This window comes from Oncorhynchus nerka, linkage group LG1, assembly GCF_034236695.1.
Source record: "Oncorhynchus nerka isolate Pitt River linkage group LG1, Oner_Uvic_2.0, whole genome shotgun sequence".
Lineage (NCBI taxonomy): Eukaryota > Metazoa > Chordata > Actinopteri > Salmoniformes > Salmonidae > Oncorhynchus > Oncorhynchus nerka.
Window position 1 is genome coordinate 19,850,077 of NC_088396.1, and position 14,696 is coordinate 19,864,772.

The 14,696-nt window shown below is 44.7% G+C and overlaps 1 protein-coding gene across 2 annotated transcripts in view; it reads left to right on the forward strand.

Annotated features, from left to right (window-relative positions):
* The window catches only part of vwa8 (von Willebrand factor A domain containing 8), a 94,766-nt gene extending 85,165 nt beyond the window's left edge, over positions 1–9,601 (forward strand). The window contains exons 41-46 of one of the 2 annotated variants that reach the window (XM_065013051.1): positions 404–529; positions 1,572–1,730; positions 5,472–5,570; positions 6,664–6,902; positions 7,940–8,050; positions 9,328–9,601. In XM_065013051.1, coding sequence (XP_064869123.1) covers positions 404–529; positions 1,572–1,730; positions 5,472–5,570; positions 6,664–6,902; positions 7,940–8,048 — 732 coding nt within the window. In that variant the 3' untranslated portion in view covers positions 8,049–8,050; positions 9,328–9,601. Of the gene's footprint in view, positions 1–403; positions 530–1,571; positions 1,731–5,471; positions 5,571–6,663; positions 6,903–7,939 lie in introns of both variants that reach the window. The other variant, XM_065013025.1, reaches the window with a different exon arrangement.
* The last annotated feature ends 5,095 nt before the right edge of the window (positions 9,602–14,696 follow it).

The following is a 14,696-nucleotide window of genomic DNA, read 5'->3' on the forward strand; positions in this document are numbered from 1 at the left end:
TATGGACCGTTTAGGAAGCTATCTACCCGTATTCAATATCACCTTTTTCTGACTATCATACTTAATCAGTCTTTCTTTGTTTGCGCTGTCAAATGCACAGAGAAATATTTCCATTTGTGGTTCCACGAAAATATTTGAGGTTTTTAAGTAATCTCCTAAACAGTAGTGATGAAACACCCTGAGCCTTCTGATCACTGAGGGTCAGTTTCCCAAACCCAGACTAAGCCTCTTCCTGGACTAAAAACACGTTCAAAGATCCTCCATGCTTTTCAAAAGGAGGCTTCATTTGAGTTCAGGATACTGGCCCCTAGATTGTTCTGATTGTTTGGGAATTAGTCTATATCCCTATCAGAGTTGATTAGTGGGTGATATGTTGACAGTGTTTCTCTGTCTGTGTCCCCAGGCCAAAGGGAAGGAGCGTCAGTGGTTGAAGAATCAATCACTGGGAGAGCTGGATGATGCTAAGATCATAGATGGACTGACGGGAGAGAAGGCTATCTACAAACGCAGAGGAGAGCTGGATCCAGAGGTGTGTGTGTGTGTGTGTGTGTGTGTGTGCGTGTGTGCGTGCGTGCGTGCGTGCGTGCGTGGGTGGGTGGGCGGGTGTAGTTGGACTCCTGTGGTGTGTGTGATTATTATAATTGCAAATCTATGGTCTCGATCACACACATTCTCGCACACAACTAGCCATTAACCACACACACAATGTTCCCACGCTAAGACATCCCATCCATATGCACGTGCACCCAAACAAACACATACTCACGAAACAAAATACACATGTTTTAATCTCATTTAGCTCCAAGTGTTGAATATTTTTGGTCGGTCTAGAGAGGACAGCCGTCTATGGTAACATAAGGAACACCCACTTAAGAGATATGAAAGAGAAACCAAATAAAATGTTTCTCCCACTATTAAATCAGTTATTTCTATGTAATGTAATTGAGCAATGCCATTTTCCATGGATGTCCACTTGAAGTGATGACCAGTTTTCTGAATGAATGAGTTTCCCCTAGCGTTTATTTGCTGATGTTAAGAAGAATGATTAAAATAATGTGCTTCAGCTTGGCTCTGTGAAAAGTTGTTTTCCAGAATATTGTAGTAGGGATTCTAATTTAAAACATTGTTTTTTGTTTATAATATTATTCTGTTCCAGTTCTATACAGTAGCAATTCCCCTGTAATATTCCATCCTATAGGGAAGTGTGTGTATAATTAAGCAATAAGGCACCCTGGGGGTTTATGGTATATGGCCAATATACCACGGCTAAGGGTAGTTCTTAAACATGACGCAACACAGAGTGCCTGGATACAGCGCTTAGCTGTGGTATATTGGCCATATACCACAAACCCCCGAGGTGCCTTATTGCTATTATAAACTGGTTACCAACGTAATTAGAGCAATACAAATAAATATTTTGTCATAACCGTGGTATACGTTTGATATACCACGGCTTTTGGCCAATCAGCGTTCAGGGCTCGAACCACCCAGTTGATAATATCTGTTTAACCCTCTGTGTTCTGTTTTGTGTGTTCGTCTGTGTGTGTGTGTGTGTGTGTGTGTGTGTATAGCTGGGCAGCCCGCAGCAGAAGCCAAAGCGTCTGCGTGTGTTAGCTGACGTGTCAGGGAGCATGTACCGTTTCAACGGGGTGGATGGTAGGCTGGAGAGATCCATGGAAGCTGTGTGTATGGTGATGGAAGCCCTGGAGAGCTACGAACAGAAGATCAAGGTGAGATACACACACACACACATGCAGTAGTTGCCCGTCGGTACAAAACTAGGATCAGCTTTGATAACATCTTCGAGTGGCTATTTTGATGACACATTGACAGACAGGATATGTGTTGGTTTGTCCAGACTACAATATCAGTGAAGTATAGTCACCTTTCACAGGGGAGGGAGGGAGGGAGGGATGGTCAAATAGAGGAGAGGAGAGAGGGAAAGGGGGAGTGAAATGGGTAGAGAGAGGGAGGGAGCGATAGTGTCCGTGTCAGACGTGTGTGGGGAGGGGTGGAGTGGCAGACTTCATGGCCCCACAGCGTTCTCCTCTACACCACCTGACCTACTGCTCACATATCAGTGTTTCACACACGTGCGTAACCCGCCTGCATCTGAAAACACACACACACACCTGTGCTCTACACTCTGACAGGTGCCACCTGCTCATACACATCTAGGATAAGACGTGCGGACGCGGGTACACAGACACACGCGCACACATACTAACACACACACACGCCAGCCTGTATGCAAGTTCTAAAAGAGAGGACACTCGATGGCTTCAGTGTTGTATTCCAGAGCATTATAAGGTCATGTTTAGAAGAAGCTAAGGCCCTGTTTAGACAACACACATACATACATACATACATACATACATACATACATACATACATACATACATACATACATACATACATACATACATACATAAACACACACATACATACATACATACATACATACATACATACATACATACATACATACATACATACATACATACATACATACATACATACATACATAAACACACACATACATAAACACATACATACATACATACATACATACATACATACATACATACATACATACATACATACATACATACATACATAAACACACACATACATACATACATACATACATACATACATACATACATACATACATACATACATACATACATACATACATACATACATACATACATAAACACACACATACATAAACACATACATACATACATACATACATAAACACACACATACATAAACACATACATACATACATACATAAACACACACATACATACATACATACATACATACATACATACATACATACATACATACATACATACATACATACATACATACATACATACATACATACATACATAATCACACACACACACACACACACACACACACATACATACATACATACATACATACATACATACATACATACATAAACACACACATACACACACAGGGCCATGCACAGACCTTTCAGGGGGCAGGTGCTCAGAAGGGCACCCACTTGACTGCCTCTGTAGAGAAAATTTTAACATTTTTGACCATAGGCCTATTCATTTCTGCAACAACACACTCATCACAAATGTGAAGCAAGCTAGTTACAGTGCCTCCTAAAGACAGGGTAGGCTGTCAGCTGATTTTTAGTAGCCTAGGGTCTGGGAAAAATGTGGCCTTTGATAAAGACATTTCATCCAATTCCACGTCATTTTACATGACTGTAGACTTTGACAGAATATTTTTTTAATACCACACAAATATCGAAATGACAGACTACTTTGACACTGACAAACTGAGAATCTGAGATCAATAAAAATACCTTGTCTTGAACCCATCACTACCCTAGGCCTAGGTATGTGGAGACACACATACTGTACGATATGAGGAGGAAATGATGCTCAGTTCACTCTCCGGCGATGGCCGATGCGCTCGTGCCAAAAGCCTACATCTCGCTCTTGTTTGACTTTTGTAAAACAATGTTCGCTCAATAGGCCTATTTAGAAGTTGATCAAATATTTTGGTTGCCTACAGCAACGACAGATTAGAATATTCCATTTTCAGCTGGAGCCATTTGCTTTCCAACCGGTGTTTTCCCACAATTGTACTTGGCCTGTTTTGTCTTCATGCTGTTCACTGACAGACTTGCCTCTCGTTCCGGACTGTAGGCTATGTCTTCTTATTGGGCCCCACACAAGAATGCTTTTTGAAAGAAGCAATTTGATCCTTCCTCTGTGGCTAAATTACAAGTCTACTCATAGTGTAGTAGGCTATTCTGAATTGTTTCATTTCTTTCTGAACAGGCAGCAGTAATTCGGTAACTTTGACAAATGTATTTACATTCATCAGTGGTGCTGCGGAACCTCTTTGGGGGTGGTGCTGCGGAACCTCTTTGGGGGTGGTGCTGCGGAACCTCTTTGGGGGTGGTGCTGCGGAACCTCTTTGGGGGTGGTGCTGTGGCACCTCTTTGGGGGTGGTGCTGCGGCACCTCTTTGGGGGTGGTGCTGCGGCACCTCTTTGGGGGGTTGAATAGTTTTGCACTCTCAAGTTTTCAGTTTTCTTGTTTGTTTCACAATAAAAAATATTTTGCATCTTCAAAGCATGTTGTGTAAATCAAATGATACAAACCCCCCATAAATCTATTTTAATTCCAGGTTGTAAGGCAAAATAGGACAAATGCCAAGGGGGTGAATACTTTCACAAGCCACTGTACCTCAGTCGGCAGCCGTACGTGCCCTTATCAGGAGTGATGCCATGTGACACTAGATATGGGGAGTTCCACTGTAGGACACTTTATCTGACCCTGGGTTATGTGACAACTAGTTTATAAAAGAGTATTGATGGCACAAGTCTGTGACCAGGCGGACATACTGGGCTCTGGCGGAGACAGGATACCCTTGACCCTTCATAATGAGCCCTAACATCACTGGCTCATCAGGGCCATCCACAGCTATAGCAGTGGACCAACATAGCAGCAGGGGGAATGCTTGTCTTACGAGTCCTTTCTCAACATGAGTTAAAAAGTGAGAAAAATTAGCAAAGAATGTAATAGTAACACGCAAAAAATAACAATAACGAGACTATTATACAAGGAAAGGAAAGGGGAGTACCTAGTCAGTTGTCCAACTGAATGTATTCAACTGAAATGTGTCTTCCGCATTTAACCCAACCCCTCTGAATCAGAGAGGTGCGGGGAGTACCAGAACCAAGTCAATGTGAAGGGGTACAAGGTAGTTGAAGTAATTGACATAATTGAGGTAATATGTACATGTAGGTAGGGGGAAAGTGACTAAGCAATCATGATAGAAAATGAACAGAGTACCAGCAGCGTGTGAAGGAGTGTGTGTGTGGCGTCAATATGCATGTGTGTGTGTGTGTGTGTGTGTGTGTGTGTGTGTGTTGGAGTGTCAGTGTAGTGTGTGTGTGTGTTGGAGTGTCAGTGTAGTATGTGTGTGTTTGTGGGTAGAGTCCAGTGAGTGTGCATTGAGCTGGTGCAAGAGAGTCCGTGTAACAAAAAAAAGATGGTCAATGCAAATAGTCAGGGTGGCCATTTGATTAACTGTTCAGCAGTTTTATGGCTTGGGTGTGTAGAAGCTGTTCAGGAGCCTTTTGGTCCGCTGTGCGGTAGCAGAGACAACAGTCTTTGACTTGGGTGGCTGGAGTCTTTGACCATTTTTAGGGCCCTACTCTGACACCGCCTGGTATAGAGGTCCTGGATGGTGCTGTACGCACTACCCTCTGCAGAGCCTTGCGGTCAGATGCCAACCAGTTGCCATACCAAGTGGGGATGCAGCCCCGCTTGGTATGCTGTCAAATGCTGTCAATGGTGCAGCTGTAGAACTTGCTAATTATAAGTTGTAAGTTATTTTACCTCAGCTTGGGTGATGATGACCTCCTCTCTTCTGTTTTCCTCCCCCTTTCTCTCTTTTCTCCAGTATGACATTGTGGGTCATTCTGGTGATGGTTATGACATAGAGCTGGTCAGAACAGACAAGGTCCCCAAGAACAACAAACAGAGACTGAAGGTCCTCAAGGTATGGACCAAACTCCACATCACTCAACCTCACAATACCCTCCTCAACCCCACTGGTTCTACCTCATTCTGCCTCTATCCCAATCAACCTCACACTATCACACTCAACCTCACTCTACCTCACACTACCCCACTCTACACCACACTACCCCACTCAGCCTCACACTACCCTACTCAACCTCACACTACCCCACTCAACCTCACACTACCCAAGCTCACTCTACCCCACACTACCCTACTCTGTCTTACACTACCCCACTCAACTTCACTCAACCTCACACTACTCCACTCAAACTCACACTACCTAAATTAACCTCACTCTACCCCACTCAACCTCACACTGCCCCACTCAACCTCACACTACTCCACTCAACCTCACACTACTCCACTCAACCTCACACTACTCCACTCAACCTCACACTACCCCACTCTACCCCACTCAACCTCACTCTACCCTACTCAACCTCACACTACCCCACTCAACCTCACACTGCCCCACTCAACCTCACTCTACCCCACTCAACCTCACTCTACCCAATTCAACCTCACACTACCCCACTCAACCTTACACTACCCCACTCAACCTTACACTACCCCACTCAACCTCACACTGCCCCACTCAACCTCACACTGCCCCACTCAACCTCACATTATCCCACTCAACCTCACTCTACCCTACTCAACCTCACTCTACCTCACTCAACCTCACATTATCCCACTCAACCTCACTCTACCCTACTCAACCTCACTCTACCCTACTCAACCTCACTCTACCCTACTCAACCTCACTCTACCCCACTCAACCTCACATTACCCCACTCAACCTCACTCTACCCTACTCTATATCTCACTTTACCCCACTCAACCTCACTCTACCCTACTCTATATCTCATTCTACCCTACTCAACCTCACTCTACCCTACTCTATATCTCACTTTACCCCCACTCAACCTCACTCTACCCTACTCTATATCTCACTCTACCCCACTCAACCTCATTCTATCTATTTGACCCATTCTACCCTACCCTCTTCTCGTCTCCTGTCCTCTCTTCCCCTGTGTGTGTCCTCACCTCTCTCTCTCTGCCCCCTCCAGAACATGCATGCCCACTCTCAGTTTTGTATGAGTGGAGACTACACCCTGGAGAGCACTGAGGCTGGCATCAGGGAGCTGGCACGCGAGGATGCTGACGAGCGCTTCGTGGTGGTGCTGAGCGACGCCAACCTGGAGCGCTACGGCATCACGCCCGAACGCTTTGCCCGCGCCCTGACCTCCGACCCCCAGGTCAACGCCTTTGCCATCTTCATCGGCTCGCTGGGCGACCAGGCCGACAGGTGAGAAGATAGAGGTGGAGGGTAGTGTGCATGTCAAGACGTGATGATTGTTTATCGTAACAGGTGGCTCAAGTAAGTAGGTTCCTACATCAAGCACTTCCTGGAGGAGAGAACAGTATAGTTTGACCAGTACTTTATCCTACCCATACAGCCATACAGTGTGCTGCCTGCTGCTCAGTAGTCCTTTGTAGTGTTTGTTCTCAATGAAATCCCAGTTTAAAGAGATTCTAAATGCAGGACCAAGAAGGATGTGCTCTCTTTAACCTAATTATCCTTCTCTCTCTGTCCCAGACACATACACACGCCCAGTGTTGTCTGGCCTGTGTTATGGCTTGTATGGTTGGCGTCGCGTGTCCTTTGAAGTCTGAATGGTGTAGGCCATATTGTTTGTCGTTCTGTCCCAGCCTCTGGCTGGAGAATAACAATGAGTGGCTTTAACCTCCGTCTCAGTCTCTCTGTGGTCTCTCTATAGCTTAGGACCCAGTTAGAGAGAGGGAGGGAGCAAGGGGGAGAGAAGACAGAGAGTTATATGTGGCAGTATATTCCTCCCTGTTTCTGTGGCTGTGGTGTCTCTAAGCTGGTCACTGCCATGGCCTAAAAAGCAGTGATCATCATGCACAATGACCGGAATAAAATGGAAAAGAAAGAGGGAAGGGGGGGATTTAGGGACACAGCTAACTATGGGAAGAGAGAGAGAGAGAGAGAGCGAAAGAACTTTGCCCACCACATCTCCCTCTTCCCAGTTCTGCCTGTCAATGACAGCTATTGTCTCGCGTTCATTCATTGGCTCATGGGAACATCTGGAACATTTGTCCTCGGAAAGTGGGGTCTCTCTCAATGGAGTGTCCACATTCAGCTACTGAACACACTGTGGGTTGTATCTTGACATCTATTTCTGTTCAGACATTTGACAGTAGAAGGTCACTATCGCTCTCTTTTGCTCTTCTCTCTCTGGCTTTTTGTAATTTTTCTCCTCTCTATCTCTCTCTCTCTCCTACTCTCTGTCTCTCTCTGTCTCTCTCTGTCTCTCTCTCCAGGCTCCAGAGAACGTTGCCGGCTGGGCGGTCCTTCGTTGCCATGGACACCAAGCACATCCCTCAGATCCTGCAACAGATCTTCACCTCCACCATGCTCTCCAGTGCCTGAGAGTGAGACATACACACACAGGCTTTAGCGCCAACTCAGTGACACCACATCATTTCTGGCTTATCAGGACGGTGTGTGAAGTATAATGACAATGGCCTTCAGATGACTGTTCAGGACTACAGGGCCACACAGTGAATGGGCTGTCAGTACTGTCCATTAGAATGTCCTACTGACATACATTTGTATGTTGTTGTTTTTTTAGCGGTTAAGAGCGTTGGGCCAGTAACCGAAAGGCCGTTGGTTCGAATCCCCGAACTGACTAGGTGAAAAATATGCCCATGTGCCCTTGAGCAAGGCACTTAACCCTAATTACTTGTGTAAGTTGCTCTGGATGAGAGCGTCTGTTAAATGACTAAAATGTAAATATATGAATGTTGAGTTGTGTTTTGCCACAGCTCATAACCCTGCGTTATAACTTTACATTGAAGTGGCATTGCTGCTTATTAACATTGCTGCTTATTAACATTTCTTAGGCCCCTAGACTAAGGTCAAGACAGTGAGGACCAGGATGTTTTTTTAGGGTGTGTTGGGCAGATGCTGGTGCCCTGGTACACACAAACACACACACGGTTGTGTTTCTCCAATGTCGGTTGGAAGTGAACTTGAGAGAGCATCTTTGTTTTTGGACTTCCTTTGTCTTGTGCCCTTTGACCTGACACACACACACACACACACACACAGAGACACACACGGGGTGTCCAGCACTAACTTGGCTCCTGTAGAATGCCGGGACTGTGAGGGGGGGAATTTCCCGTCTGACTGCAAACGCTCAGTTAAATGTTGAGCAACACCTTCATCTCTGTGTGTGTGTGTGTGGTGGGGGGGGGGGGGGTCCCGTGCTCTATCTAGATCAACAAGCACTGCTCATTCCCTTCCTGACCACCAGACCTTGTGACGCTCACTGCTCTTCTCAGCCCCCCCAGGAATCTGAGCATTCATTACAGGACCCACACAAACACTGGCACACACACACACACACACAGTGATGTGTGTTGCTGGGGAAAGTGTGATTAATAGAAGCTCTTGGAGGATGCAGAGAGATTCTATAGAGGGGATGGAGGAACAGGAGGGAGGGAAGGGGAAAACAACTACTGAGAAAGAGAGAGGTATCATCTGTAATTTCTCCGAAGCTTGCCTCGCCAGTGTTGGGCAGCACAGTGCACACGTGCAAACTCCTTATCTCTTCACTCAGTAGCTTGACCTCTTTCTCTTTCCCTGGCGTGATGGAGGAATATAGTGCCCTGTTTCCACTCTGACTCTGTTGCTCTCTCTCTCGTAGGGTTGGTTGTTGGTGCGTGTGTTCTGCTATCTGTGTGTTGGACGTGTCTGACTAGATTGACTACAGACCTACCTGAAGTGGCCTGATTGAACTGTGGCCTGTCTAAACACTTCTGTATATCAGATCTCTTCCGTTATGATTCTAGTCATTCCTGACATCGCTGCTGTGTTTCATCCATCTGTTTCATGCTGTTTGTTGATTTGTTTGTCATTGATTATAATGGAATAAAATGGTGTAAATATGTACAAAGTTGGAATAAACTCATAAATGATCAGTCATGTCCTGTGTTTGTTTTTGACTTTGGTGGGTAATGTGTCATGGTTGAACCCAATTGTGCTAGCGAAGACCATTAGCCCTGTTCTGAGAATCTGAGGGAGTTCCTGGAATGCCTCCATGGCAGAATGTGTGTGTGTGTGTGTGTGTGTGTGTGTGTGTGTGTGTGTGTGTGTGTGTGTGCCAGCTGTTTGGATATATTTTATATTTTCTTTTCTGGTCACTTTTTCCATGCACTGTTACAATCCTTGTTAGCCTTGTACAAGAAAACCCTTGTCTCCCCTTAGGGTAACCCAGCTTCCCCCGCCTCAGGCCAAGGCTTACCCCATCCCACTCTGCTTCTGGAAGTAAGATGGAGACAACCGATCTAGGATCAGATCACCCTACCCCCAATCATAACTAACCATTAAGGGGGTCAACATAAACCTGACCCTGAATCAGTGGTTAGGGTAAACTTCTATTCATAGGGGAGTAATCTCCCTGGAGTGTGTTGTTTGTAATGACATGGTCCTGTCTGCTTCCTTTACAAGCTGTTTGATTGATCCACTGTTTATCACCCTCGCTGTTGGAACAATGACAAATTGACTAGGACACACACACACGCTACGATAATAATTCCCCTGGGCCTGCTGTTTTTACCCCTCTCCCAGACTGTAATGGAGAGAGAAGTCGTCTAGACGTGTGGGATGTTCTGTGAGTCAATCGCTAATAGCTGTGTTTGTTTGTGTATGAGATGCCATTCAGACAACTGTTTAGGTTCTGGGCTTCCCCAGAACACACGTCACAGGGCTCCGTGTCTGAGGGTCATTTAGTCCATAGAGATACACTATGTCATATTCTATTCAGACTTTCAGAGCCATAGACACAACAGTGACCACACTGGAATATACAGCCAGTTCCAATGACAGAACAACTATGATCACTTAACACTCATAGGTTGTAGTGGAGTTGCTCTTCGATAGTGTGACTATTTGACCTGAATCTGTTCTACAACTGGAGCAGTTGGTTAGTTACATAGTCTGACCTCATGTTGTTGTGAGCTTTCTATGCTCCAGGGCTCAAATGACATTAACGAGTACAGTCCCGGAACACACACACGCAATGTGACCTGTCTTCTATGGACTATACACTGCTGTGAACGTGCAGTGCCATTGAACAGGAATCAGGATTGACTGGTTGGGGGTTAATTGATTGATCACTGGTTACCATAGAATAGGAGAGCTAGATTGACAGTTAATTGTTTGTCCGCCATGGTGGAAAAATGTCTCACATATTTCCTGATGGTAATGAGGCTCCCGAGTGGCGCAGCAGTCCAAGGCACCGTGTCTCAGTGCAAGAGGCGTCACTACAGTTCCTGGTTCGAATCCAGGCTGTGTCACATCTGGCCATTTTTTATATTTTTTATTTTACCTTTATTTAACTAGGCAAGTCAGTTAAGAACAAATTCTTATTTTCAATGACGGCCTAGGAACAGTGGGTTAACTGCCTGTTCAGGGGCAGTACGACAGATTTGTACCTTGTCAGCTCGGGGATTCGAACTTACAACCTTTCGGTTACTAGTCCAATGCTCTAACCACTAGGCCGCCCCTATGGGGGTCCCATAGGGCGGCCAAGCGTCGTCCGGTTTTGGCCGGGGTAGGCCGTCATTGTAAATAAGAATGTGTTTTTAACTGACTTGCCTAGTTAAATCAAAGTTAAACACCCCCAGAAAATGTGTAAACCAGGGGAACAGGAAGCTCGTAATGGAGAGGAAGTGATGATGTCAAACAATAACACATGCCAGGGCACAGAGGTGCAGGCACGGGATTCTGGGAAAACCTTTGTAAAAACACTTCTAATGCAGATACACACACACAACACACACACACACAGAGACCCATAAAGGCTTTCCCTGCAGTTGTGAACACAGACAAGAGACGGGGCAACTTTATTACTGATCATTGCACACACACACACACGCGCACACACACGCACAGGCTGTGTAGACAGGAGGCAGCAGCCCCAGTGTTTTATGGCTGCTTCATTAGGCAGTAATGACAGCTCTGCTATAGCAGCCCTCACTAATCACCACAGGTGTTTGCTGCTGGGACCCCACCATGCAGACTGATGATGGAAGGGGGGGGCTATACACACACAGCCTGCTGACACCTGGCACTGGCTGATGATCGCACATGTAGGTGGCTTGATGTCTGAAAGACTCATTGAGATGTACAGTATACTTAATTGTGAGAATGCACACACACTTACACACACACACACCAAGCCAGGTATGACACACAACCCACCTGACACCTGCCTCTGACAGGCTCTCTTTGAGATCTTCACCTCACTGTGAAGTCACACACACAGACTGACAGAGAGAGACAGAGACCTTACAGTGCAGTCTGAGGAGAATCTAATGAACCACACTGTTGACAGACAGACTGGCCTAATAACAGACAGACTATTACTGACAGACTGCTGACAGACTGACCACTTTAGTAAGCAGATTATCAGATCAGGTTTCAGCACATCCCTCAGATCCCCTAACCTACCAAGCATGTAGCCTACTGATGATATAACCCTATACCACCGATATAACAGGGAGCCAGATGTTACACTTGGATGTATAAATCTGAATCTGGTTGGAATTTCCACTCCCCACCAAATATGGTAATGAGAGGAAGCCCAGTAGCCGGCAGTGGGAGAAGATGGAGCGAGTTGGAACTGGGCCGACATTCTGCTGGTTTTCTCATCAAAGAAAAGCCCGATCTCAATACAGCTTTCTGTTCCAAACATAGTGCACAAAGTTTTGTAGACGTGACCCTTTGCCAAGGTTTCTAAAACTTGCATTGTTTACAAGGAGTGCAAGGGCGAATTGAGTTATTGCACACGCACATCACAGCGAAGGCATTCACTAGAGCGCGGCAATAGGATCTTGCTAGCTCGTACATGGCTCTGCCCACTTCCTTGCTTGTTCTGCCCACTATGCTTCATTATCCCCCGTTGAAAAAGACACAGATGGACTATCTTCGGGTAGTTCTAAATATCTTTGTCTATACTCTACTCAAATCTTTACCCTAACAACCATGTAGCCTACTGATGATGTAGCTCTATAATAAGCAGTCCTTCCTCCCAATAAGGAATGATGTTTTGAATAGTTTAAACTTCCTTCCCTCTCAACAGGACCTGAGTCCACCATGTAGTTATAGGTTCAGCAACGTGATTAACATACAGTATATATCACCCTATTGAAAAGTAATTGTTTGACCTGCTGTGGCTACTCAGTAACCTTGTTGGTTAGCAGACCTGGAACATACAAACCTTTAGTGAGGAGTGGAGAAGGGATACACACACACAGAGTTTGACCCTGTAGCATTGTGTGTGTGTGGGGGGGGGGGGGGGGTGTCTCTGTGTGCCATACTGATGCTTTATAAATGAAACATCCTTACAGTATGTGTGATTTACCCAACCTTATCGGTGTGTATTGACTTATTGTGAGCTCAACTTTAGTATAAGAGCGACTCAAACTGGATAAATCCCTGGCTGTGACCCCACTCTCTCAGGGAGTTTAGATATGAAAGAAACACATTTCCATTTCACACCTCACACTCGTGCAGGTTACCCACTTGTACGTGCAGTGAAACAGGACACATATCAGCACCCCCTATTTGACCTTTGAAGTGCCTGTAGAAGTGTAGCTTATTGTTCCTGTTGCCGTACTGTCGATTACATCATCAAGAGGATGTGGTTTGCCCCTCTGTTTCTGGGGTTCCTCCACCGTGTGAATTAAATAGGGCCGTTGTCCCTGACAACATCAAAACAACCTTATATCTCTGTGCAAAACTGTCCAGTTGTCATATATATATATATATATGTCAGTTTCGTAATAACCCAAAGTGACAATCTTAAAGTTGCAGATTGTAATATAGAGAAGTCCCTGACAATATGACAACTGTTATTTTAACAAACAGTGTTACTATGTGTTGATAATACTTTGTCCTTGACAACATCAACATAGCTTGACATCTCTGCATGCTCGCATAGATTAATCTGTCATCACTAAGCGTGCTGTTTTTGTAACATGTAGAGACCTACTCATCACATGGAAAAATTGTTTCTCTTGCTTGAATAGATAAGTCTCTCACTCAGCAACTAAATATGAGAAGGTTTCTATATTCAATGGTTTTCAGTCCTGTTGCCTTCACCAAGTACCTAAGTTAATATTTTATCATACAAATGTCATTATTTATGACAATACATAACTTTTTGGGGGACAATATCATACTTTGACCGCCTACTTTTAACCTAACACAGCGGTCTGAAACTCACATTGCCACATCAGCAAGTCACATTATTCTGGCTTGCAAAGTGTTATATAATTCCAATTGGAATCCAACCGGAGTTAGGATAGCTAACAATTGGAATCCAGCCAGAGTTAGGATAGCTAACAATTGGAATCCAGCCAGAGTTAGGATAGCTAACAATTGGAATCCAGCCGGAGTTAGGATAGCTAACAATTGGAACTTTTAGTCACCAGCAACTGCAGTTAGAATGACTGACAAGGAAGGGAAGATTGATAAATGAGGCTACTTAAACCATCTAAACTGGAACAACCATGTCAATAACTGGTGAAATAAGTCCAACCACTTACAGATTTAATTACTTTAGAAAAATGTATGTTATTTATCTTTGTGTATCATAAGATCAATTAATCAAGGTGCATGCAGAAACAGATATTAAAACAAGCTATACTAATACGCAACCTGCAACAAAGCATGCTGGGTAATATGATAATGAGGCCCCTCCAATGCCTTATTTACTCTGAGAGAGTTAATGGAAATTAGCTCAACACGGTCGAGTAACAACAACACCATGCAGTGGTGATTGCACTGTGATTCAAATAACACTTAATTTATTTACTGCAGGTTTCACTTTCAATCCCACTGGTTTTAACCCCACTAAAATCAAAACTCAGATATAACACTCACAACACTTTATCCTCAACACTGAGATTTTAACACCCGCTGTGTGCTGTAGCAAACTGTCTCAAATTGCGTGAGTATTATGTGTGCCAAACAGGTGCTGTTAAATTAAAATATGGATTATATTTCCAA